At 26.6% G+C, this 26,122-nt stretch overlaps 2 protein-coding genes across 6 annotated transcripts in view; one reads left to right on the top strand and one right to left on the bottom strand.

Moving 5' to 3' along the window:
- Positions 1-2,101: 2,101 nt before the first annotated feature.
- LOC107448447 (cytoplasmic dynein 2 light intermediate chain 1) lies at positions 2,102-24,569 on the bottom strand. 2 transcript variants are annotated; one of them, XM_016063633.4, is made up of 14 exons: positions 24,433-24,569; positions 22,005-22,085; positions 20,437-20,486; positions 18,664-18,716; positions 17,482-17,586; positions 14,453-14,541; positions 12,725-12,905; positions 12,232-12,300; positions 11,301-11,458; positions 11,138-11,208; positions 8,042-8,084; positions 6,321-6,369; positions 4,523-4,612; positions 2,102-2,331 (listed from the first exon to the last, which is right to left on the bottom strand). In XM_016063633.4, coding segments are annotated over exons 2-14 (1,020 nt in total). In that variant the 5' UTR covers positions 22,007-22,085; positions 24,433-24,569; the 3' UTR covers positions 2,102-2,271. The 2 variants fall into 2 exon arrangements, with proteins under 2 accessions (XP_015919119.3, XP_015919118.3); XM_016063632.4 differs by lacking the exon at positions 24,433-24,569 and adding an exon at positions 24,106-24,257.
- The window catches only part of Tao (Serine/threonine-protein kinase Tao), a 31,102-nt gene continuing 29,538 nt past the window's right edge, over positions 24,559-26,122 (top strand). Inside the window, exon 1 of one of the 4 annotated variants that reach the window (XM_087165973.1) lies at positions 24,559-25,006. The gene's annotated coding sequence lies outside the window, so the exon portion shown is untranslated. The remainder of the gene's footprint in view (positions 25,007-26,122) is intronic. The other 3 variants (XM_087165976.1, XM_087165974.1, XM_087165978.1) reach the window with 3 other exon arrangements.

Consider the following 26,122-nt stretch of genomic DNA (forward strand, 5'->3'; position numbering starts at 1 on the left):
TAGTTTTTACTGACATAACTTATTTTTCTTATTTAACTTTCAACTCTAAAAATAAATCTTAGATAGCATCATCTTTAGTGCACTCTGACTGCAATATGAGGTTGTAGATCTTTTTTAGAGATCATTAAAAGGAGCTCTCTAAATAAGAGCCTCACACCCATATTTTGCATACATTTTAATCTACTTTGTTTTGATATTTGTTTGTGTTTCCTTATTTGATCTTTTCTGCACATGGTACAAAGGTTTACCCGCTCGCTGGGAGGGGTTTTGATGATCTCTCTTAAAGGATTTCTTCAACATAAAGTCTATGGAAAAAATTCCTTATCTTTCAATAGTGATCGCAAATGTCATGATATCTTTATAAAATTTGTTCCAGTTTTTTCAATTCTGCTGGCTCATCAAATTTCACTTTCTTATTTGAGTTTATAATTTGGCTTTCACTTTTTCGTTTTTTATTCACGCTGTAAGATTTGATTATCTACCTCATCTTCTCCAAAATTATTTTTAAAAATAATATTCTACAGATATAGAATGGAATAACAAGCTCTATGTTTTCCATATCAATCAAAATTCCTGATTCATCAGGCTCTTGCTGAAAAGTATTTAGATCTTCCAAATCTGAATCAGAAGATGTTTCTAACAAGGCCATTGTTTGTTGTATCGTTATGTGTCTCTTAGACATGGTGTTAAGAGCAAGAAAAATTTGTAAATTAAATAAATAAAAAAAGGAAGCAATTTTCTTTAATTCACTTAGTAACAAGTTTACCACAAAAGTAAAACAAATCCAAAGAATCAGAAAGCAAAATTATCAATCCAAGAATCTATTCAAAAAAAATTGTTGAGAATGAAAAACCACTTTAATGTTTTAACTCTATCATTATCAAATAAAGCAAAAAAGTATAACAACCTGAAAGCTTATCAGGAAGAATTTCTTTTCAATTGTTTGAATTTCAAGTAAAGAGAAAAACACTAAGAATGGGATTACTTTCTAAGTTTTCTGTCACTATTCATCTATTATCAACCTGCCAATTCACGTCAAAAGAAGTTAAACCTCAACATATTCTATGCAACCCTTTTTTTCCATTCAAACATTATTTTAAGTGGCATGATACCAATTGAATGAAATGCACACAACAACTCTCTGAATCACTTGAAATCTAAAAATAGAACCTTTGGAATGGTAATGTTCCAAAAATGGAACATTTAGTTTTAAACTAATATTTTGACTTTAAAATTTTGACTTTGATGTCTAACAGGTTATATTATTCCTATAAACGCTTACAAGTATTGTAGTTGTATAATAAAAACTTGCTTGTAATATAATTTACCAAAAATCAAGATAAAAACTTACAAATTATAAAAATTTTTTAAAATTCATAAAAAATCAAATAAAATAGAAACGGAATCGAACTAACTACAAAATATACTACATAGTGTAAATTTTAAATGTATGAAAAATAATATTATGCAGACTTTATAAATTGTTTATTAAATTCAAGCTCTTAAATTTATGTTCAATTTTTGGAACAATGGAATATAATTGGTTAAAGAGTGCTTTTTCAAAAAAAAATTGAAAGCAATATATCATTTTGTAAATTGTTTTTCTCTATGTGCTTATAACATTTTGATAGATACCATTGAATTTATTTTTAAACATAAACCATTTCATCATATTACGTAGTTAAAGAAAATCTTGATATGAAAGAAATTTTTTTCCAACTTATAGCTTTTTAAAACAGTGCAGAATTTGATTAGGTCATTTATTTTGAAGGTCATTATTATTCTCAAATGATTCCTAAATTTTTCTCGAAATGTTTCATGCTGCATAAAAGAGAGTTTTTTTTTGTATTTTTTGGGTTTATGTCAGCAGCAGCTATATTTTTTTCCACAAATTCCATCTGATTTGTATTTGAAGGGTATACGTTATTTATGCTAAGTAATAAATGCAGATGATACTTTAAACTATGCCATCCAACTAACACTGATTAAACTTTATTTTTTGTATCCTAGATCGCAACTCGGGAGGAATATGGTTCCTTAAGTTTAATCAGCAGATCGATTGAATAGCTTCTGAGCAATAAAATTAATCTAAAAAACTACATTTTAAAATAATTTTAAAGACATTTATTGAAATGTAATAAAAAAAAAATACATAAAATCAACTGACAAAATAGTATTATATCTACAAGTAATACAAAAATAAATATAAATAATTGAAGTATGACTAGAATAAGTGCACTTGACTTTCTATTTTCTTTTGTTTCTGTTTAATTAATATTTCATTTCATTAAAGCTTCGTTGATGTTTTTTATTTTTATACTCCAAAAGTTCCTGAAAAATAACAAACATTCAACATAAAAGTTTGAATTACATATAATGAAAAAGAGATTTTTTCAGCATATAAGTAAATAATATATTGTTCGCATCACACCAAAACCACAAATCTGCTTTTGCAGATTTATGATTTTGACATGGTGTTAACTGCATAATATTAAATTAACATTTTAATTGAGTATAGTGATTACAAATATGGAGGGCAGGTAGGGTTTATTATTAGGATTGAGATTTCTATGTTTGAAAATGTCATCGTACACCACTAGGAGTGCCTCACTCTTATGAGCACATTTAAGGCAGTATTTTAATTATTTATCTAAATTAGCTTAATTTTTTTGTTAAATTTATGTTTTATTTTCTAGTAAAAATTATCAAAAACACCATTTAAATCGACCCAGAAAAGCTGTTATATCGTTATTTGGTGAGCTTGACAAGTTAGTCCCCAAATCATTAAATTGCATAAAAAAGTTACTTCTGTGCCTATTTCAATAAAATTTTTGATAATAATTACTAGGAAATGTAAATTTAAAAAAAATTTATTGTAAGTTAGATAAATAATTTAAATTACAAGTTTTGAGCATGAACAGCTTCTTTATAATAGAGTGTTGCTTTGCAATTCTCAATGCCTCCCCCTCCCTGTTTGTAACTGCTGTACTAAATCGTTCTATATATTTCCCATGACTGTGTATTGCTTATGAATGAGGTTAATGTTAAAAGATGTTGCCAAGATTTGAACGATTGTTCTTACATAGATCTTTTAAATAATAACAAGCATTAAAAACAATAATTTTTGTAATATATGTCTGATAATGTTCTTGATATTCTTTTTTTGTCCCTCTGAATAATTTCAATTTTCTTCTGAATGCAAAAACGAGCAATAGAGTGATTTAAAAATAAATAAAAGTTAAATTATTTTATATTCAAGTGTAAAATTTTGAGCAGAAAAAAAAAAGCCTATTAATGTATACCATGGCTACTTAAGTTTGAACTTTTTTTTTTAATTGTGAATTTTACACAAAATATCTTTTCATTAAGCAGATTACAACACAGTGCGAAAAAAAAATCCGGAATAACTTTTTATCTCATGATCAGATTTTCACATTCTAAAACTCCATGTTTCTAACCTTAATCATACAAATTAATTAGTACAGATGATGTTTAAAGTACAAATATTTATTTCTCTGAATAAAGTTGCCTTTTTTCAACGGATTTGAATTTTTGACTCTCAAAATATAGGAGATATTCGTAATCTGGAATATATAATCCCAATAGTTTAAGCAGGAGAGCAGCCATAAGTTTGAACCCCTTAAAGTGAATTATTTTTTTGTTTAATACGCTTATATCTGGAGAATTTTTTAAGCAAATCAAAAGGGTTTTAGACATAAAATAATTTTTAATAAATACGTGTTTTAATAATAAATATATAATTTAATAATAAATATATAATTTTTAATAATTTTCCTTAATCCAAAAATAATTTTTAAGTTTTTTTTTTACTAATTTATTTAAATAAGAAAAATAATTAAATTGTAAGGTATACAAATTTTTATATTCAATTTAAAGTATGTGATTTTAAATGACAAAATACAAAATTTGAATTCAATTGGTTCAATATTTTCTGTGTAATCCAAAGTTGAAAAGTTGTACACATAAAACTTAATTTCTCTGGAATTATTCAACCAATTTTGTATTTAACATTCAAAATTATGTATTTTAAAATGATGTCAAAACTTGTATACCTTGCAATTCAAATTTTTTCATCTTTTATTGAATAAATTAATAAAAAATAACACTGATTGAAATTAACTTCTCACTTTAAATTATGTTTCGATGAAAAAATGTTATGATTATGTGGAAAATTTTTCAACTCATTAAAAAAGTTCCTGAGATATAGCTTCAGTACACACAAAGTGAAATTAATGTTAAGCCATGTAAACTTTTGATTGTTCTCCTGCCTAAACTTTTGCGACCATATTTTCCACCACATTGTGGCAAACCCCTTTCCCAAATTTTGAAGGGTCAGAAATCAAAACTTGTTGAAAAAAAAGGGTAAATGCTATGCTACATTTCCTGATTTTGTAACTTTATCATATGCACTATTTAGCATATTTAAGGTTAAGCCATGGAACCTTTAAGATTTGAGTCTAAGTTAAAAGCCTTGCCATTTACTAAACGTTTATTAACTTGCCTTTTTTTTCTGTGTCCTCATTGCATCAATATCAGACTCTTTAAAATGGGGATCTTCAGCAGGATCATTAGGAATAATATTTTTACTTTCCTGAAACAAAAAAATTAATAAGTCAAGCTAATCATTCCTTCACTGATATTAATTCGATTTTATTGATAGATAGATTCATAAATATTTTCATGTAAATTAAAATTTATTGCAGAATGTAAAAAATGTGCTTGAGACATTGTGGCTTAAAAAGATTGAAATAATTGAGATTCTACTATTAGTATAGTGAAATTGCCATATAGCAACTCCAGCAAACTGAAATCAGCAATATAATGTGAAGTAGCTACACCTAGAGCGCACAAAACTGTTGAAAATATTTGGACATTAAACTAAAAAATACTGAAATTATTTTGACAAAAGTGAAAATGCCAAATTAATTCACAATGACGCAATTTTTTTTTTATCTCAATCAAGTACAAATACAATTATATTGCATTTAAATTATGCAGATTGCATCTTTTAATATATCAAAATATAAGATGACACAGCTTGCTTTTTTATTTTAATACAGCTATTTAAGAATTAAGAGGGTGGGATGGAGACTTACAGGAATCAGTTCTTTCCAAAATAATCAGCATGGATTACTTTTGTTTTTAACAATTTCTGATTTTGACATTATTCGTCGTCCTACTTCATTCAAAAATTTTTAATTTTCATTTTAAACTTTAAGTATTACACTGGTTACAAGTCACCATTTTCGCCAAATAACTAACGTCTAGAGCAACAGTTCCTAATTCTATTTGGCTATGCATTTCTAATTAATCAGCCTTCTTTCAGCCAACTTTATAATTGAAGTATAAAGACAATTTTGAGTGTATTAATCAATAAAAGACTACTTTATTATGGAAATATTCAATAGGAAGAATGAAAATATTTCTTCATTTTATTGGTTATAATCTTGAATTAGGTTTTATCTCTGACATGTTGGGAAACATGTTTCTTAATTAACAAACTTGATTATTTGATTTTGATTAGAAAAGCTCATTAGGAAATACTAATGCAATTTCTAATAAATACATGTCCTTTTCATTACTTATTTAAGATAATATTATTAGAAAAATTGCATAGTTTAAAAAATTGCAGTTTCTTTTCCATTGGTATTTTGCACTAAATAATTTCATAAAGGCAACCGAAATATTAAATAAAAATGGATTACTGATTAGATTTACACGTATTAAATGTTTCAAAAATCAATATTGATAATAATAAAAAAAAGCTAGAACTCTCAGGAACCTTAGAGAACATCAGTTGGTTTAGAAAACCTTAAAATCTATGAGAAAAAAATCAAGATGAAAGTGAGTTCTTTCTGTTTTAACTCCAAATAAAAGCACCCATTACAACATTACAGAAAGAAAAAAAAAATATTTCTAGCAAAATTTTTTTATTTATTTATTGATAAATGTATTAAATCTCTTGAAATATTCCCTAACACTGATATGTAATATACACTTCTAATTCTGAAGTATGAACAGTAATTGGTATTTCACTATCTTTTTAACCATAGATTCTAGGAAACTATGATTAACCAGAGATTCTAATGGGTACAAATGTCTCAAAACTAGACCTAATTCAACAATCCCTAAGAACTATAATATGCATAGTGAAATAACAACATAAACTAATCATATAGGCATGAATAACTCATAAAAAATTCTAAAATAAAACCTAATACTAATCACTTAAATAAGAATATTCAAAGAAAAAATAAAAAAAATTTTTTTTTTCTTCAAGAAATAAATGATAATCTTACTACTTGAGGAAAATGAGAAGAAAAAATGTTTTTCACTGCATCCAATGACCTATTAGGAAAAATTATTTATTATTTTCCACTCAATTAATTAAATAGATATTTGAAGAAAAAAAAATAGTTTGAAGCAATAAAAAGAGTATTTGCAATAAATGGTTTAAGTCTATTTAATTCAAACATTAATAATCTGATGATTTTAATTTACTTAGAAATTTAAAGATAGGAAAATAATTACAGAAAACAATGTTAATTAATTATAAATTAATTTTTTTCCATAATAATATCAAAAGTTTATTAGTTTTAAATTAATAACTATCACTATTTGCCATGAAAGAATTAATTCGCAGTGACAATACTCGATTTTGAAACAGTTTTCTATTGAAAATACTTCAATCATTATTTTTGATCAATACAATCTTTATTATTTTTTTTACTTTAATAACACGAATAATTTAATAAAGATGCTGGATTTTAACAAAAAGTAATGATAAATATATATTTACAAAAACCTACATGAACTTTAAATTTAGCAACTTAAGCTATTAATTTCGATGTAAACATTTATAAATGTAGCAAGTTGCAATTAGAATAGAAGCTAGCTTTTTACTGTAGTGACTTGTCTCTCCCATCAAAGATATCAAATATATTTTTTGCAGGTCTGAATTTTTGTTCACCATGAAAGATTTAATTATATCTACAATGCTCAATTTCGAGCAGCTTTACAACTGAAAATATTTTTAAAAGTATTTTTTACACCTTCTTGTATGAGAGGTTTAATGAGATGTTTAACATTACACAAATAACTTAATAGAAATTTTGGTGTGTGAGTGAAAAAAAATCAGAGAGATTATACTATGTGAAAATTTATGTAGCAAGTTATATTAATTAGACATGCTAATTTTTTGAAGAATTTTGCTTTGTTTACCTAATATTCAGCAAAAAATTTAAATAGCTATTCTAAAATTAAGAAAATTTAATAGGTTGACAAGGAGGACCACCCACAAATTATACAAATTGATTGCAGTTTTTGAATAATATAAGAAAGATAAAAAAATTAACTAATTAAATTTATTCGTCATTGATTTTTAAAAAGGTTAATTGGGAGCATATACTTATTTACTATTTTAAGAAGATGAAATCACATCTTCAATAATGAAGATTGGTTGTTCTAATAATTTGAAATGAACTCGTTGTGTTAATAATTTAAAATTATTATAGTACAGTTAACAATTTAATAATAAATCACAGAAATTTTGAAAATGGCAAACTGGGGAGTGGGTGGTTCGCAAATTAATTGAAAAAATGTTTTGTTGCTTATGAAATTAATGTAACAATTAAACTTCAGTAAATAATGGCATTTTGAAACAATGAACAAAAGAATAATATAGCTTAAAGTAAAATTTCTGAATATGTTGTAAAAAAATATTTTTAATTACATTTATTTTAGTAATTTCTTTGACTAGGAGTTTTTATAATAGTTTAAGTTAATGATGTTTAATTTACTTAGAAAACATGTTGCCGGGGAAAAATAAAATTAAATATAATAGCACATTTTAATTACAAAATTATACTTCTGTTAAGTATGTATATTTAAATGTAGGTATGTCAGTGAATATTTAAAACTGAATAGGCAATTTACAGAAATATTTCAGATTGGGTATTAATATAATATTTATAAATGCAAATCAAATCAATATTAAAAATTTAATAAGAAGATATCTTACTTTGGAAGTGATTTATTCTCAACATTCAAAGTAGTAAAAGAACCTATTAGAAAATAACATAGTACATAAAATTATTTTGATAAATACATGTTTGTATGCATGAGAATAAATGCAACTATAAAATGACGTAAAAAGTTTGACACATTTATAAATCATATTTTCCTACACTCTTTCAAAAACTGTAGAATATCCAACTTAAGACAAGGGAAATTAGATTTATTAGGTTTTCTTAATGATTTGACACAACAATTACGTACTTCAAATTAAATACAGTTGAACCTGTTTATTTCGAACCTCTTTATCTCGAAAACATCTATATCTCAAAAGCTCTAAAATTTCATACATTTACTGTCTAAAATCAATGTATTTTCAATGTTTATGTCGAAATTTTTTGTTTCAAAACTTCCGTATTTGAATTTTTAACAATAGAGCACAAATGCCCAAACTTTCTTCATCAGTAGAATTTGCAGACAGAGATGAATTTCGTGAACCTACAGAAAGCGAAGATGAACAGGTTGGGGTGTTTCTTGGAATTTCAATTACTATTTCTGCACTTCCTTAACTAGAAAGGAATACAATTATTCTGGCAGTAAGTGAAGGGTTGATGAGTAGAAGGAATTGACCACCAGGGGTTAGCTTTTCTACATAGATAAGAAAGCTAGGAATAGAAATTCATTTTCACTTCAAAATTGCAACCAATGGATCAAAGGATAAATAGGAGTTTCAAAGTGAACTATAGAGTTGGTACACAAACTTGTAGATGCCATCGATGAAAAAGGTTCAAAAATAAATGTGTTGGATGCTATCAGAATGACTGTTATGCCTGGAGAAATGTGTCTCTAAAAACTATCCAAAACAGTTTTAAAATGGCTGGTTTTAAAAATAGCTGTGAAGATGATGAACAAGAAGTTGAAGGAATTAATAAAGAGGAAGAAACTGTTAACGCTGGAAATGCAGTGCCAGATTTGCAAGAATGGAATGCAATAAAATAAATTTTTAATGTTGACATTAATTTTGAAGATTTTTACAAGTGGACAACAGCCTGGCAACATGCAAAACATTGACAGTTGTGGAAATCACAGATAATGTCAAAGGAATATCAGATGAGGAAGAAGAAGCTGAAGATCATATTGAATCAAAAGTGAGAGCAAAAGAGGTAGAAAAAGCTGTAGAACTCTTATAATTTATTCTTGAATCCCAAGAAAATGTTGGCTATGAGGGATTTGTTGCTCTTTCTCACCTTAAAAGAATAATCGAAACAAAGAAGGTTAGATGTCAAAATTATTCTCAGGGTTAAAGGCGTGTTTTTATGTAAATAGATACGTGAATTGTACGTGGTATAATTAATTTACAGAAATGCCTATATTTTTCTACTAGCTAGAAACAATTAAAGCAGTTTTAATAGAATTTCTTAATGAAATTTAATTTTTTTAAAGTACCTGTATAACTCAAAACCTCTTTATCTCAAATTTTTCGTCTTTCCCCTGAGATTCAAGATCAACAGACCCGACTGTACAATAAAAATCATTAAGTGAAAGATTCTTAATAGCAGACAGAATTGTCATCATTAATAATAAATACTAAATGTTAATTAATAGTAAGCAGTCAAGAAGATTAAGGGAGCATTGTAGATTTTTGGTAATAATCAGGTTCATTCTTTCTTTCTTTCTTTATATATATATATATATATATATATATATATATATATATATATATATATATATATATATATATATATATATAGGAACATAATGTGGCCAGACGTAGCGCTCACATAACTACATAAACATAAAGGTGAAATGATGTCCATTCCCCCTTTTCTGTTCTTATAACAGAAATGAATGGCAATGGTCTCCATTTTGCTCATTTTCCTAATAATATTGCTAACTTAAAGAAAAAAAAGTATTTTCCTAAAAAAGAAAAAAAAATTGTAGCAATAGCAGGAGATTAGTAATTTTCAGCTCATTTAAAATATACAATATTTATATTTTTAACATTAGTATTATGATGGTAATTTGGAAACTAGGAGCTAAAAATAAATGTAGGGTCTCATAGCAATTTTTAACATTTGTTGTCCCTAAGATTTGTAACTAAATAAATTATTCACAATAAATGCTTGAAACTTAAGGAACAGTATAGAATATATAATGAAGCTTTTAAACAGAACTTGGATAATTTGTATGAAAATTAAAACAGAAATATGAATAGTATAAAGAAATATGAAAGTGAAATAAAAATTAGAGATAAATATCATAAACTGAACAAAAAAAGCCCCAGGAAAAATGAGGAATAATATTTTTATAAAAACTTATTTTCAAAAAAAGATTGTAGTTTAAAATATTCATTAAATTCAAATGAATTGATAGAGTACTTAATGATAAAAAATTACAGAAAAACATCTCATTCTGTAATGCAGCAAGAAAAATAATAATCAAATTGAAATTTCACTCTCATTAAAGAGAATATATTATTAAAGTGTATCAGAAATATTAATTAAGCTTCCATTAGTCTGTTTATTGAAAGTGTTCCAGTTTGAACTATCTAGTAAATGAAAGAAATGTTTATGTTAATTTCGTTTCCACCACAGAACTAATAAAATCAATTATTTGGACAGATATAAACTAAATCTTGAGTAACTGGAGAATGTTAGGTAGAATCTTAGGGACAAAAAATTCTCTACATTTCTTATGTCAAAGCTACTTCGGTATTCAGAAACTTTCCATGCATAAAATTGCATATTTTATTTTAAAAATATTTCTGAACTTTTGTTATCACTTTGTTACTGAGTGAAAAGTTTCATTCAAGGTTTCAAATTTTTAATTTTATTTCAGGTGTTTTTCTAATAAATTTTGTTTCTGAAAATTGTAAAAACTGTTATGTTAATTCTACATTGCTGGTAGTGGAGTTAACATAAACAGTGTTAACTTCATCAGCCTATAAATACTCATGCAGTGTTAACAAAGCAGCATTTACAGTATTTTGATTACCAGCTGCAAACAAGAAGAACAAGAAAATGTACTTTAAATAGGAAAATATTAAATCAGATTTAAATAAAATATTTTTGTAAATTTTTTTATTATTAAAAAAACAATTTACCTATTGACTGAAAGGAATCAGCTCCAGCACAAATATATAATGGTTTATTTAAGTCAACAATTGTAGACTTACTGGAAAAAAAGTTAAAAATATAGTAATTTGAATTTTAGAAATTATTCCATTAAGATAGCATGAAATAGCAAATAATAAGAAATGAACATACCTACTGGTTGTTCCAAATACCAATGCACTAATTGACACTCTAGCTTTGTTAATTAATGCTTCTGATTTTGAGGACACAAATTGAAGAGTAGCAGCTTTAGAATGGGCAACATAGCGTAAACATTTAGAGATAAGTTTTCTTTTCTGAAAATCTTCAGTCTAAATATAAAAAAAATATATTGAGACCTTACTAGATTTTATCATAAAATATATATAATAGAGGAAAGTAATGAATGGTAAAAATAAATAGAATTGAAAAAAAAAACCTAATTTGAATTTTCTTTTTATAAAGAACAAATTTTTATTGCCTAAATTATTTGTTGACATCAAATTTGGATTTTTTTTTTAATTCTGATTTCGCCAGTTTACAAATTTATGAGAAAAATTATTAAGGGGCATCAACACAGTGGCAGTTATTTATCAATTCTGGAAAAAAAATTTTTTTTAAATAATTTCTTGGCTTGCTAAAACATTATTGTTTGGGTTTACTAAATTGAAATAAATATACATAGGATATTTTTGTAAATTTCTTGTCAAATTTACACAATGATAATGTTATAAAAACTAACACTTTAATCAGGTTAGATGGATTTAAATAAATATAGTATGTAAGATATTTTTGGTAATTTTTTTTAAAATTTAAAAAAAAAATATCTCTAAGCTTCACAATCTATCTACCCCAGAATTGCAACGAGACTGTGAATGACTGGTTATGATAATTACTCATTTTTTTTAGTTATGTGTAATTTTAGTCATAGTAATCAATCACCTATAGTTAATTATTATAACTAAAAAGAAACTATATATTAATGAGACCCAAAAACTCAAATGAATAATAATTATTTCGATTTATTAAGAACAAATTTTAAAAGCTATTTTATTCAAAAATCATAATAATAATTAAAAAATATTAGAATAACAGTTAAAAATACCTGAAAAAGATCATATTTTGAACCCATAATTAGTAGAGGTACAGGAAAAGGATCAATGGAATCAAAGTCCTATAAAAAATAATGTTCAGAAATTATTTATAGTAATGTCGCTACAAACATGGATGGCAAAATAATGGAATGTATAAAATTATATCATATATTACGCACGTTCAATTTTTACGAACAAATTAAAAAAAATTATGCTTTACAAAAATGTCTATTTATTTCAATATTCCACATAATACACAATATACGTGATATTACACACACCACAGATACCACAGTTACAATATACGTGATATTTTAAAGAAATAATATTTATACAATATTCATATTAATACAACATTTAATATTGTACTAATAGCTGAAATACAAAATTTTGTTATAAAACCAAAATATTATGTAAGCTTGGAAGTTATTGCTCCACAATATTGAAAGTAAAATTCAGTAATTGAAATGTCAGTGCTTTATTAAAGAAAGTGAAATAACTTACCTCATGATCATTGGGAATACAACTTTTTGCTTGCTCATATAATGATTGTTTTAAATTCGGGTCTTTAGAGAGAGCTACAACTTCATCAATACGTTTCTTCACAGCATCCAACAGTGTTTGCATAGTATACCATAGCTCCTCGGGCTTGGAAAGATCTAATACTAGTACAACAGAGAGATTTCTGCAAAAAATAAACAAATGAAATCAAAAGGAAAAATTAAAATACATTATTTATAATATATAATGCCAGTATTATAAAATGAAATACAAGCACATTATGTTTAATTTTTTACATAAGATTTAAAATTAATTTTATATAAATGAATTTAACTAAATAATCTTGAATGGATATATCTGTTTGCACTTTTTTTTCCCCACATCACACAAATGCATTCTAAACCAATGAAAAATTAGAGTAGTTGGTTTTTTATCTTGTTTAATGAATCCTATTTCCTTAATTCTGTAAAGAGGAAAAGTTATTTCCTTAGCAAGAGTATGTAACACCGAATCACTTAGAGTATTAATTAGTCCAAATAATAAATTGAAAGAAGTAATGAAAATTTTTTAATACAGCACTTTTAAAAAACCACAAGCAAAATTTTGACACAAGATTTCTTTATGGTTTCGGCATTAAATTTTTATTTTAAATTAAAGCATACTCTAATTGAAATTTTATTATTGTGGATAATCACTGTTAAAAACCATAACATATTGAAAAATTATTAAAAAAATATTAAAACACAAAATTGTCTTCGCACAATGTTTTCAGCATTTTTATATTGGTAATGATTAAAAATAACATCACATGAACAGATAAAATAATGCAGAACTTTTTGGATACATGGCAAAAGAATGAAACTTGATATTTACTTAAATGTAAGAATTAGATTTTCAGAAGAACAATCACATATGCAAATTAGGAAGATGAGGCATGACATTTGTAGATGATTTTATTTAAGCATGAAGATTGAAGAATTTAAATTTAATAAATTTTTTTTAAAAAAGTTATGACAAAAGAAAAAAAAACAAGTTTTAAGATATTTAAATGTGCTTTAGCTAAAAGTTAGTAATGTGGTGATTGCCATGGCATCAAGCAATAATGTTTGACAAGCCAGAAAAAGCTGATAGTTTCTATCAAAAAAATTCTTAGTCTTTATAGCAATTTTTAAAATAATTAGAATGTACTTATAAATCCTTTATAAGTTTTGTGGCTTTGAAATTCTAAACATGAAAAAAAAAATGCATATAAATAAAAAATATCGTGATAAATAAAGGTCACAGTATGTATCAACAGAAGGAATGATATTTTACTACCTTATTAAACAAGAAAGTCATGTCATGAGTGTGTAAAAAAAATCTTTAAAAATGAAATTCTTTATATCAACCATTTTGTTGTTGAAATATAAATATGTTTATGTGAAGGTTAGATGAATAATTATAAAGATAAATATATCCAACTTTTAATTTGACTGATTTTTATCTACTAAAAATAGCTGTATGCTGTCATTAGTGAACTTGAAAAACTAAATAAAGTTTCAATGAATCTTAATACTTTATTATGAATTTTTGCTACAAATCAATTATTCTCTGCAGATAAGACAAAAATTCGGTCAAATAACAGAATGTAATAAAATAAATGAAGATACTGATTCCCTTTTTCTAATTTTTATTATTCATTGAAGTTAAACTAGAAAAGAACTAATTTATGAAATTTAAATTAAATCTTACCGCAAATTTTCAGGAGTGATGGGAATTTCGAGTAGGTCCATGAATAATGTACCACCACCTAATTCCCATATGTGGCATATTTCTTTTCCCTTTAAATATAAAATATAATTTCATAAACTGGGGGACTTCATAAAACAAAAAACTCATTTGAAGAAACATATCCAAAGACACTTTCATTATATGGAATAACATTTTATAGTGTAAATGATATTTCAGAAAGTTTTGATTATCTCAAATCCTCTTTTCATGTTATGAAAATGTTGATCTGTGTTTTGTTCTGTATTTTCATTACATTTTATATTATGTTTTTTTTCGTGATATATTTTTCACTTAGTGTGTTCTATTTTGTTGCAATTTTTTTGAGTGCTCCTCAAACTATTGTATTAATATATTTTGCTCTGATTATATTGATACAATATTAGAAAGCACTCCTTTTTGCGGATATAACCGTGTGAGCTGATGAAGAGAAGAAGAAGCTGATGATGAATTATCCTTTCACTTTTTTGTTTTCTGAATTTTTAATATATATATATATATATATATATATATATATATTAAATACTTCTTATTATACTATTATACTACTATTATACTTCTCTTTTCATTAATCTTTATTATTTTCCATATTTTCTCCATATTTTTAACTTGAATACAAAAATTATTTGCAGTCTTATTTTATCCAAGGGATCAGCATAAAAATACAATTATTTAATAAGTGCTCTCTTTATTTTAATTACCTAATGTTACAAAAAGACATAAAATTAAAAATAAATTAAACATTTATGCACTTTCTTATCACAAATAAAATACCCCAACCTCTCTCTGTAAAAAAAACTTAGTCTCTTTTCAAAACATTAAACAAATCAAATATTTAGTATTAAATTAATGAACAAGATCACATATGTTTATAAATAGTATAACATAATATTATCAAATATTTAGAAAGAAACTCTTCAGAACATATAAATCAGGTATCTCTTCTTCTTCTTCCTTATCCCCAAAATTAGCAGGGCTAAACAATGTCCATGAGATTCATGACTCGGAGGAAGATGGCCACCAAAAGTGGGTTATAGAGAATAACCCTCTTGTCCAGTCCAGGATATGTTGGGGAGAAGCCTGCATGTTGTGGCACCTGTGGTAGTTTCGGAAGATCTTAACACTACCCTCGAAAGAAAGAGACTTAAGGTGGCCACTGGTAAGCCCTGTCTGGTCCTTGCGGTTGCACCAAATGTTGAGTGCACCTCCTGGACGGGTGCTCTGGTACCAGTGATGTTTGGGGGGTACGAATCAGGTAACATTGTGTTCTTTTTTCCTTTTCGATGCCAGTTCTATGAAGGTGAGTGAATTTGGACGGATCAAAGTTTCTTCTGTCCCCTCCTTAGCCAGAGTGTCGGCAATATCATTGCCCAGAACCCCAACGTGAGAAGGGATCCACTGGAGGTGGACTTCACGCAATCGTGAGAGAGTGTTAAGTTCGTGCAGGATTGAAGCTCCTGTTTTGTCTCTCACCTTCCTCCAATGCGATAAGTACTGTATGGAATTGAGACTGTCAGAGAGTATCCAGATATTATTGTGATCCTGTAGTGTTAGAAGAGAATTCAGGGCAGTATCAATAGCAATGAGTTCACTTCTAAAAACTGAGCAGTAATCGGGATTCCTTTTGGTGATGTTAAGGGAGCAATTAATTGATTTAATGTAGACATCCCTGCCAGATGACGATGTGTCCGTCTTGCTTCCGTCTTTGTACACCAGTTATACCTGATATATATGATCTAATGCTGGCTAGTAGACTTTGTAGCCATCTTTTATTCAAACCTAATGAGTTGGTGGCCAATATTGATAGCTCCTATTTATTTAATAATCACTTTTAGCGAACTTTTTAAAAAAAAATTAGATTAAAGTATATTTTTACAATAAATTCATATTAAAAATAATGTGAGAAATATACTGAGTTCTTTAAGAACTTTATTTAAAATCTTTGGGGAGGAAAATGCATTTAATTTACACTTTACAACTTTGAAATGCATGAATTGTTAAAATGTTAATTGTGAACTCTCTTTCCAATGAATTTTTTCATCACAAATTTATGGATTCTGAAAGATCACAAATTTGATGGAAACATTGGACATTTTAATGAAAATTCTGTTTTTCAGAGTCTTTCTACATTGTAGCAATTTTATTATTAAAAGATTTAAAAAAAAAAACTGGGAAAAAGTGATTAGTTTACTAGTTTAATTTGAGTTGCCACTTTTTGTTGACTCACCATGTGGCAAGAGGCAATTTGTTATTTTCAGGTCCAATATCAGGAATGTCCAATTATCCGATAAAAAAAAATGCGCACCACTTCTAGTTTTTCCATCAAACTAAAAAATATGAAAAGGTAAAAATAGGCTAATTAAAAGATGATTATGGGTATTTTCATAAATAGTACTTTTTTTGGTATGAGTAGTAGAGTTTTGAAAAATAATATAATGAAAAAAGGGCCAACTTTATTTTCATTGCAAATAAACTTTTTTTAAGGGTCAGTTACTTATCTTAAGAGTAACTTGAAGAATAAAAAACTTGACAAACGAAAAACTCTAAACTTTAATTCAACTTAATTATTAAACAGTCAGAAGTAAATTTATATGGCTTTTAAATTTGTATTTTTTTTAAACCAATTCATACATATTAGGAAAGTTTTAATGATGATTTTTTCAGCATCAAGTTATTTTGCTGCACGCCAGTTCATCTTAAATTTTTTTTTGCCTTTATTATGCTTTTTATAGAAAACTGAACTTAGAGTATTGCTTGACAAACATGCTTGTCATACAAGTATACAGCTTTCCAGTACTGTAATATTCAGTTGTGTATGATTAGGTATTTCACAGATATTTTTAATGTTTTTAAAGATGACATAATTATTTTTTTCAAATAATTCTTTGGTGCCAACATTGAAACTCTGCTCTGCCACAGTGTGGCATGCTTATCACAGGTTGGCCATCAACTATATAGATTAACAAGTATTAGATTAAAAGAAAAATACCTACAGTTTCAATTCCTTTACTTCTTCTTCCAAATAAATATTCCAAAGCTAAAGTATTTTTTGGTGTTTCAGTTCTTTCTAAGAACTTGTAACATATTGTTGATTTTCCCTAAAAGAATTTAAACTGAATTTAGATATTATTATAGAACAGGATTGAAGGGGATTTTAAAACAATAATTGTAAAAATGAATTCATGCATTGAAGGATTTAATAATTAAAATGCTGTCATTTTGTGTAACTTATTTCAAATCAAAACATTTAAATGTTCTAAAGCTATTAGAAAAATATTTTGATGAACAATTACTTAAAAAATAAAATAATGATAAAATAATCAAATATTCTAGAAATAACTACAAAAAGAGATTTAAAAAAAAAACTTTTCGATTTAAAATTTGCTAACTCTACATCACAATAAAAATATTATTGTTTAAATTTTACATAAAGAACATAATAGAATGAAATTATTTGCAATTGTTATAAACATTGAATGAATTCGGTAAGATAAAGTGACAACCGTAAAAAGTATAGTACAGCTTAAGTACTTAGATAAAAGTGTAAAATTTTTCTTTTTTTTTTTAACACAAAAGTTTTGTCAAAATTATAGCTGGAGAACTGTTTAAAAACCAATACGTTATGGGCTAATATAGTCCAAGGTAAAAATAAAGATAGAATGTTTTTCAAAACATTTTCTCAAAACATTATGTACTCAAACTAATTGCATTATGAGATAGTTATATTTTAGTCCAATTATATCTATGTAAAACTTGAAATTATCCTACACAATGATTTTACATATATACAGTGATATCAGGATTGTACAAGACGGAATTCCTTTATACCTCTAGATAAATATTTAAAATATAAGTCATAAGTTTTAAGCTCAATATAGAATATAAAATTTTTGCTTCATTATTAGGTGTAGAAAAATTACTTTTTTAATATAATGAAAAGCAATTTCTGCTTGAACCATCAGATTAAAAAAAATAAATAAATTATCACCTACTGTAAATGTGGGTTTCTAGTTAGAAAGTTAAAGAACTATTTTACTATGTATTATCAGTTAGAAAGAATAAAAAAGCAATATGTTAAATGAATGATGAAATAAAAATATTTAAAATGATACTATTGCATAAAGAGAAAAAAATTAAATGCTAAACAAAAGATCAAGATTATTAATTACACTTACTCCCTTTTTACTGCCAATGAGGAGGAGAACTGAATCTGATTTGTTCTTATTAGCTGTAAAATGAAAATAATCAGAAAAAAATACTTCCAAAAAATACTTAAATAATAATAGTTTTTTCATGAATATTTTTTTTTTATAAAGCATTATTTCATGTGATTACACAATGCAGGAACTATATATATACAACATAAATAGACAAATGCATTAACTTATTAAAAGATGAAATTATTTTTATAGAAATGTTTTATTTTGATTAATAATATTTCCATCAAATTGATTCAATTCTGTAATATTTTTCCAACAATAATCTATGCACTATACATTTTTTTAGTTAGAAAAGAAAAAAAAAACACTAGCTAGGCATGGAATTTCCACTCGCCATTGGCGCATGAATATTTAGTGATGAAGAAAAAAATTTATTTAGTGAAATTTTGTATTTTAAATCAAACTATCATGTTTTCCCCAGAATTGAGAGATTATGTTTATGCTCTAGAATGTAACAATAGGCTGAATATAACATGCAGAACTCTTTGCAGATTGAGACACTCGGCAATTACCTTAGAATTTTCATACATGGACCCCCTTCTTTATTAGAGCTTGATCTTAGTGCTGCAATTGACAAATGGCATTTTAATGTAAAAAGATACGAACACTAGGTGTTAAAAGTACTTTGATATTTTAATCTCCTGATATTTTTCTCATTTTAATGAATTTTCATGCTATATGGATGATAATGGAACCAATGAAACTTTATGGCAACCTTATTATTATTTTGAAATAAATATTAATTATTCTGCAAGATGATTTTTCTATTATTATTATTTTGCAATAAATATGATACAATTCTTCAAGTTTCTACAATCTTTTATGGTTTTGGTAAACAGAAAAAGAAAAAAAATCATTAAACTGCATCTGCTAACATTTAAAAAATTATTCACGATTTTTTGAAAGAATAGTGGCAAGTAAAAATTTTGGTTTGGCAAGTATCTGCACTAGAGCAACTGTAAAGAAAAATAATTTCTCTTGATTTTTTAGTTTTGAGTAAAATGACAATTAAGCATATTTCATTATGGCAATTAAATTTCAGATGAAAATAAATTTTAATGAATTTAAAAATGACAATTAAAATTAAGTGTAAAGCATATTTCATTATTAATTTACAAATAAAAACTTAGATATGCAAAAATTATTTAAATTTAGTTTTGATCCTCTAAAATGGCTATAAAAATTTGAAACATAAATACATAAATGGTACTATGATGTCGCATACTGTCATACCTGTTGTTGTTACTTTACGTCGCACTAGAGCTGCACAATGGGCTATTGGCGACGGTCTGGGAAACATCCCGGAGGATGATCCGAAGACGTGCCATCACAATTTTGATCCTCTGCGGAAGGGATGGCACCCCCGCTTCGGTAGCCCGACGACCTGCGCGCGAAGTCGAGCACTTTACGGTAGCACAGTTTAACGAGGACCAATACCGCACACCCTCGGTCCCTACGCAGACTGATCCAAGTGGTCACCCACCCGCACACTGACCGTAGCCAGTGATGCTCGACTTCGGTGATCTGCTGGGAACCGTGTCTTAACGATCAGTCCACTGCGGGACCATACTGTCATACCAATTATTGGTGAGAGAGCTTGCTTTTTTCGAGCAATATGATGGATATATATATATATATTATACTGCTCTCAAGTTATAGCCCGAAAGGTGTGTGAGGAAGCAATAACTAAAAACATGATTAAATTGAATAATTATAAAACAAATTTACCTAAATCATTTTCTTTGTATTGCTCAACAGCAATGTCCCACAAATTCTTCCTGAAAATAATATGTGTCAAGTAGTGGTCTTAAATCGAATAATGAAACAAATATAAATTATAATTTCATACAATGCATTGAAAAAAAAAAGAATTAAAATGTATTCTGTTTATGCCTTTTGTTTAAGTAACTTCAATATTTTTCAAGATACAAGATAAAACAAAAAAGACAAGTTTGACTTTAATTAAGTTCACACATTCTAATATGAGGTGCATATCAAAGCTGTCCAGCTGATTCTTTGATTGTTAATCTTCCAAGACTGAATAGATTATCTTACAAAACATAATAAGATTAACACTATGTTGACCGGCAATTTTATACAGAAAATATTACATTATTTTGTAATTGAATATGTCTATTATAATATTGAATATGACTATTATTTTGTAATTAAATTAAGAAGTAAAGTTAAACATTTTAATGATATGCAAAGCTTTTGCAATATTCTACTTGCTTTGGGTTTCATAAATTGAAATAAATAATTTGAGTTCAAAGACAAGTTAATTCCTCATCGATCAACAAAGTATGGATATGAAAAGACAAGTTAACTCGTCATTAGTCAAGATGTTAAGATGGTTACATAGAAAAATTTTATGTTTAGCACCCAGTTGCTGGAAGAAGCGCGTTACTAAGTGGTTACTGTGGTTTGTACTTTTTTTGTAGTTTGTAGTGCAGTTTGCTACTCTTTTTAAAAAAAGTAGTAAAGTGAGTAGTGCAATAAAAAAACAACAACAAAAAAAAAAATACTAACAACTACTTTTAACATTAATTTAGTTAGTACAAAAATTTTTAAATGAAGCCAATTTTTCAAATATGATTGTCAAAACTCTTCACGGGCAATAAGAATGCCTTTGAGGCCGATTTTCAGTAAGAATTACACATTGCAAATATTTAACTAACCTTTGAAAATAATAGCTAATTTATCACTTTGATCATACCTTCCAGCATACACCCAGGAAACATTGACTTCATTTCAATGAAAGGAAACATATTTCCGCTGTAATTTATTTGTTAGAAGAAATAAAAATAAATATTAGCACTTAACAAAATTGAAAATATTTGAAAACTCCCTTGCATTTAAATTTAATACTCACTGATGGGAAAAACTTAAAAAGTGGAAGGTAAAAAGGACAAATTTGTAAAAAAATTGTTTAGAATAAAAAACTTGCTTAAGTAAAAATTGTGATTAAATGCAAGAGGACTATGCTTTGTACTTGCATAACATATATACAAGTTATTTTTAGCCTGCATTATTGCCTATAACAATCTTATGCTTATGATAAGAGCCAATGTAACTTTAAATTTTTTTAAAGAAGCAATTACACAGTTGATTAAACAAGTATTATAATATAAAATGTATTTGAACGTTACTTGATATCCAAAATTTTTTTTTCACTTTCAATGTACTGAACATATTATAGGAATTACGAGCAATTTTTTATTTCTTAAAAACTTAACAATTCTGAGCAAAATATAAATATTTTATTCAGTAATAGAGTATTTTAATTTCATACTTACATAATTACTTTGAACAAAGTTCTAAATCTAACTATATCTTCAATATTAACTATTCCACAAATTTCTCAATTTTGATGAAATCTAAATAAGAGGTATATATTATAAAACAAATAAGTAAACAATCATTGAAATTTACAATATTTAAATCTAAGCAAAAAAAAAAAAAAAAAATAACAAAAATGAAATTTTAATCTATTAAAGGGAAATAAAATGTACATCTAAGTTAAAAAAATATTTATCTAACAAGTCAAACATATATACCATGGTCAGGGCTAATGCACTACAAGAAGTAGTCAAATTACTGAAGTCGCAATTTTTTTCCCGTATTTTATAGTGCTCTATGCTAATTTTTTAAAAAAGTAGCATAGTCAATAGTTTGATACAAAAAACTGTAGTTTTGTAGTTCATATCAATTCCTGGCAACTACTTTTAACATTAGTAAGTAAAAGACCATGATTCAAACACAAGTAATTTTTTGCATCTGATTGATACAAAACTTGAAGCTTTTCAGAGGTGCAATGGAAATGATCTAGTAGCCAAGCGTTTTAGAATCATACTTACATAATTACGCAGTATTATGCTTGCTTTTAATTATAAGAAACAGAAACAACCATATATACATATTTAATAAGTATATATTTCTCATTTTACAGCATTTATTTTTCTGCTCACTGTGGCATATGAAACCGAGAATTATTTCATCAGGCAAGAATATGCATGTACATTTTCTTTGTGGGAGGATGAGTAGGGCATTATTTGGTACCAGTTTTCACCAAGGAAATATTAAAGCTCACTTGAAATAGAGAAATTTTTTTAAAATTCAGACACAAAAAAAATTATCTGTTTTTTTTTTAAATTGTAAATTAAATCACACGAATATTGAGTGAAAAATTGCAATTTTAGAAGGGTCTGTGTCACCTTCCCTTATAAAAAGTGAGGGGGCTAAAGCTCCCTCTGACACCCCGCTTCCTGTTTGCATAATTAATCATTTAATAAAAATGCAATAAACATTAGTAAATAGTTATGACAAAAATACTTTAAATTCAACTCCTATTCACAAAACTGCTTGTTTTAAGTAGTTGCAACTATATTCACAATTTTTATAGAATATATTAGAACTGTGTGAAGTGCTTTAACAAAAAGTTTTGACCTTCACATAGTAAAATTTTTTTTTTCCCTAGAAAACACAGACACAAGCTGTCTGAATTGTAAAAGTCAATCAAATGGTTGAAAAAATTGGTAATTTTTGGTTATCTGGGCGCAAGCAAACCACTTCTAATGAAATTTTTTTCAAAATTTTTATTTTGAAAGTGAGTGAAAATTAAATTTTTCAAACAAATTTTCAGATTTCTGTATCATGACCTGTGGCAGAATAAATGTCAAGTTTAGGCAACTTCTGGGCAGTAACTTGCAAAATACTTAAAAAAATATCACAAACAGGGACCAACTTGAAGGATATATATAACCGCTGTTGAACAATCTACCTGATTCTGGGTCTACGACTACAAATGTTCTACTCCACATCCTCGTAACTTTGATCCCAATCCAGAAGACAAGGGAGCTCCTGGATCAGTACCCCCAGAGGCATTGATTTGTTATGGGAACTTGGAGGAAAATTGCAAGTTAAATATATTCCATCCATTTGACGCTTAGGCGATTATAGTTGCTGCGACAGATCACAATACAGAAATATTTCCCTTTTAAAAGTAGTCAAGTAGTGACTACATTTCGAGTAGTTTGGTGTAATTTTTAAAAAAGTAGTTGCCGTTAACTACAAAAAAATGTAGTTTTTCAGACTATATATATATATATATATATATATATATATATATATATATATAAACCCACAAATGCTTTAAAACAGTTAAATCAATTGTTTAAACACTAATAATCAATTTATGCTAAGAAACAGCATCGCAATTTTGAAAAATACAAAGTACTGTAGGTAATGTACATTGAATAATTATATGTAATACAGTTTTAATACATTTGTACCAATACTTTCAATATACTAATAATATATGCCAATTAATTTGGAGTATGGTTCTATAGAGAAATAAAAATTTCTGACACATAAATAAATAAAAGAAGGATACAATACTTAAACATTCAATACAAATTTCTTCATTTGAATTTTTATAGGCATTCGTTTGCGTATATCGCATTAACTGTCATTAAGCTAATTCAAAACAAGCAGTACGAAATCAAAACAAATCACATAACAACAACGAGCAGAAAAATATTATTTCTTATAGTTGCCATACATTTTAAGTTTATTATGACCAATTTTTTCTTAACGAATTTAACAAAATTTACAGATATTGAAAAAAAACTGAAACTAATTAACTTGCAACATTTGCATGTCCTTTATGTTTTTTTTAAATTTATTTAACTACTTCTGTCCTTTTATTTCTAAATCATTTCTCACCTATTTCTTCAGATCGAGGTAGAAAACACATCTTTGGCTATCTTACAAAATATGATACTCAAATCAATATGATTGATTAAAATATTAGAAATTCTTAGGTGACGAATTTTCCCCCCCTTCCGTGACCTTTTTTATTTACGTATTTATTTATTTATTTATTTTTTTTTATCAATTTCTGAATGTTGTGAAAGAACAATCGATAATTTTCTTCTGAAGCTAACCACGGAAGAAATTTATTGCGCATGCCTGAAAACAACGCCATCTTGGAAGCTGACTGCGGTAGGGAGGAGTAATTTAATGTAGTGAACAGCTTAATGTAAACATTGTTGTTGGAAATATAGTATACATAGAATAAGATAAATAATAGACACTTTAAATTTTTCATTCCTTACGATATTTGCATTGATTACTCGTATAATGAGTCATAATATTCGTTCATTGGCATGTCCTAGTCATTGACGTTTGTAATGAGACGTACTACTTTTATAAATACATTGCAATACTAAATAACATTGATTTTCTTGACAAAACTAGTCAGAGTGAGGTCGATTGTAGACTAGTTATTAATAAGAAGGTGAGCATACGAATCTGTTTTAAGGGCATGGTACCTCTGTCTTGTGGACTTTGTTTATGTAATGATGCTGCAATTTCAACAACAAAACAATAAATACTACTATGTATGAGTTATGATTTGCGTTTTAATTAAATTCTAATTAAGCTTTTGCATGATCTTATTTTCTGTTCAAAAACCTAACTTATCTTATAAATAAAATGATGTTGACATAATGTCAATAATTCGTGTTTAATGACATTCCTGTCATTGAATGACTTAAAGCGTTTTAAAAATACAGATGATGCTTTTCATCGATTACCTAAATTATTGCTTACTTTTAAGTATTTTTCACTAATTAAACTCTAACATGATATAAATTGAATTAAACTTCTTTTGTAATTATACAAGACTAAGCATTTAGTTCTCAATGGCTAATCAGGATGTAAAATCAATTTTCTGAATTTATTAAAAAATGTTTAATAATTACTGAATATAAGTTTAAAATATTAAATCTAAGATATCTGTTTTATTCAAAGTGTAAGAATTTATAGGAATTTAAGCAGTGTAAAATTTTTTAAATTAAAATATTGAATTTGTTTACTCTCTTTTATTAGTAATTGCTTCTTTGCTTACTATCATCTAATTCCTTGATTTTCGTTTATAATGAGTAGTTGAACTATTGGTGTTAAAAAATGTATCCAATATTGTAGACTCAATTTACAATTCAAATATTCCCTATTATTTGAACTCTAGTTAGAAAAATAAATATATACTTAAATTTTGATACATAAGAAAAAACAATTGTTATAATTATAAGCATTATTAAATCAAATGAATTCCATAGTGATTAATATCGTTAGATCATATCAAGCTATAGGTTTTCTTCACTGTCTTGTTTTGTCGTTCCCTTTTAAATTTCTATTTATTTTAAATAATTATATATTGGAAGTTAAATCAGTTATTTCTTTTATTTATATTTTTTACTATTTTATTTAAGCCAAAACTAAGGAAAAAAATTTTTGTATTAATTTTTTAAATAGTCTTCCGGAGCAAAATTTTTCACTATAAATTGTTTGAAATTTATTTGTGTTTTCCATGGATATTAGAGCAGTAGGAGGACCATCTCTTGCTCAGCTA

Source organism: Parasteatoda tepidariorum, chromosome 6 (assembly GCF_982258835.1).
Source record: "Parasteatoda tepidariorum strain Cologne lab strain chromosome 6, Ptep-v5.0, whole genome shotgun sequence".
Classification (NCBI taxonomy): domain Eukaryota; kingdom Metazoa; phylum Arthropoda; class Arachnida; order Araneae; family Theridiidae; genus Parasteatoda; species Parasteatoda tepidariorum.

Bases quoted from the DNA above. Each gene is read 5' to 3' on its own strand.
- LOC107448447 (XM_016063633.4), bottom strand. The intron at 11,209-11,300 runs GTATGTTCATTT...CTTTTTTTCCAG, and splicing joins GTATTTGGAACAACCAGTAG to TAAGTCTACAATTGTTGACT. The intron at 4,613-6,320 runs GTAAGATTATCA...TTTTTGTTTCAG, and splicing joins CTTCTCATTTTCCTCAAGTA to GAAAGTAAAAATATTATTCC.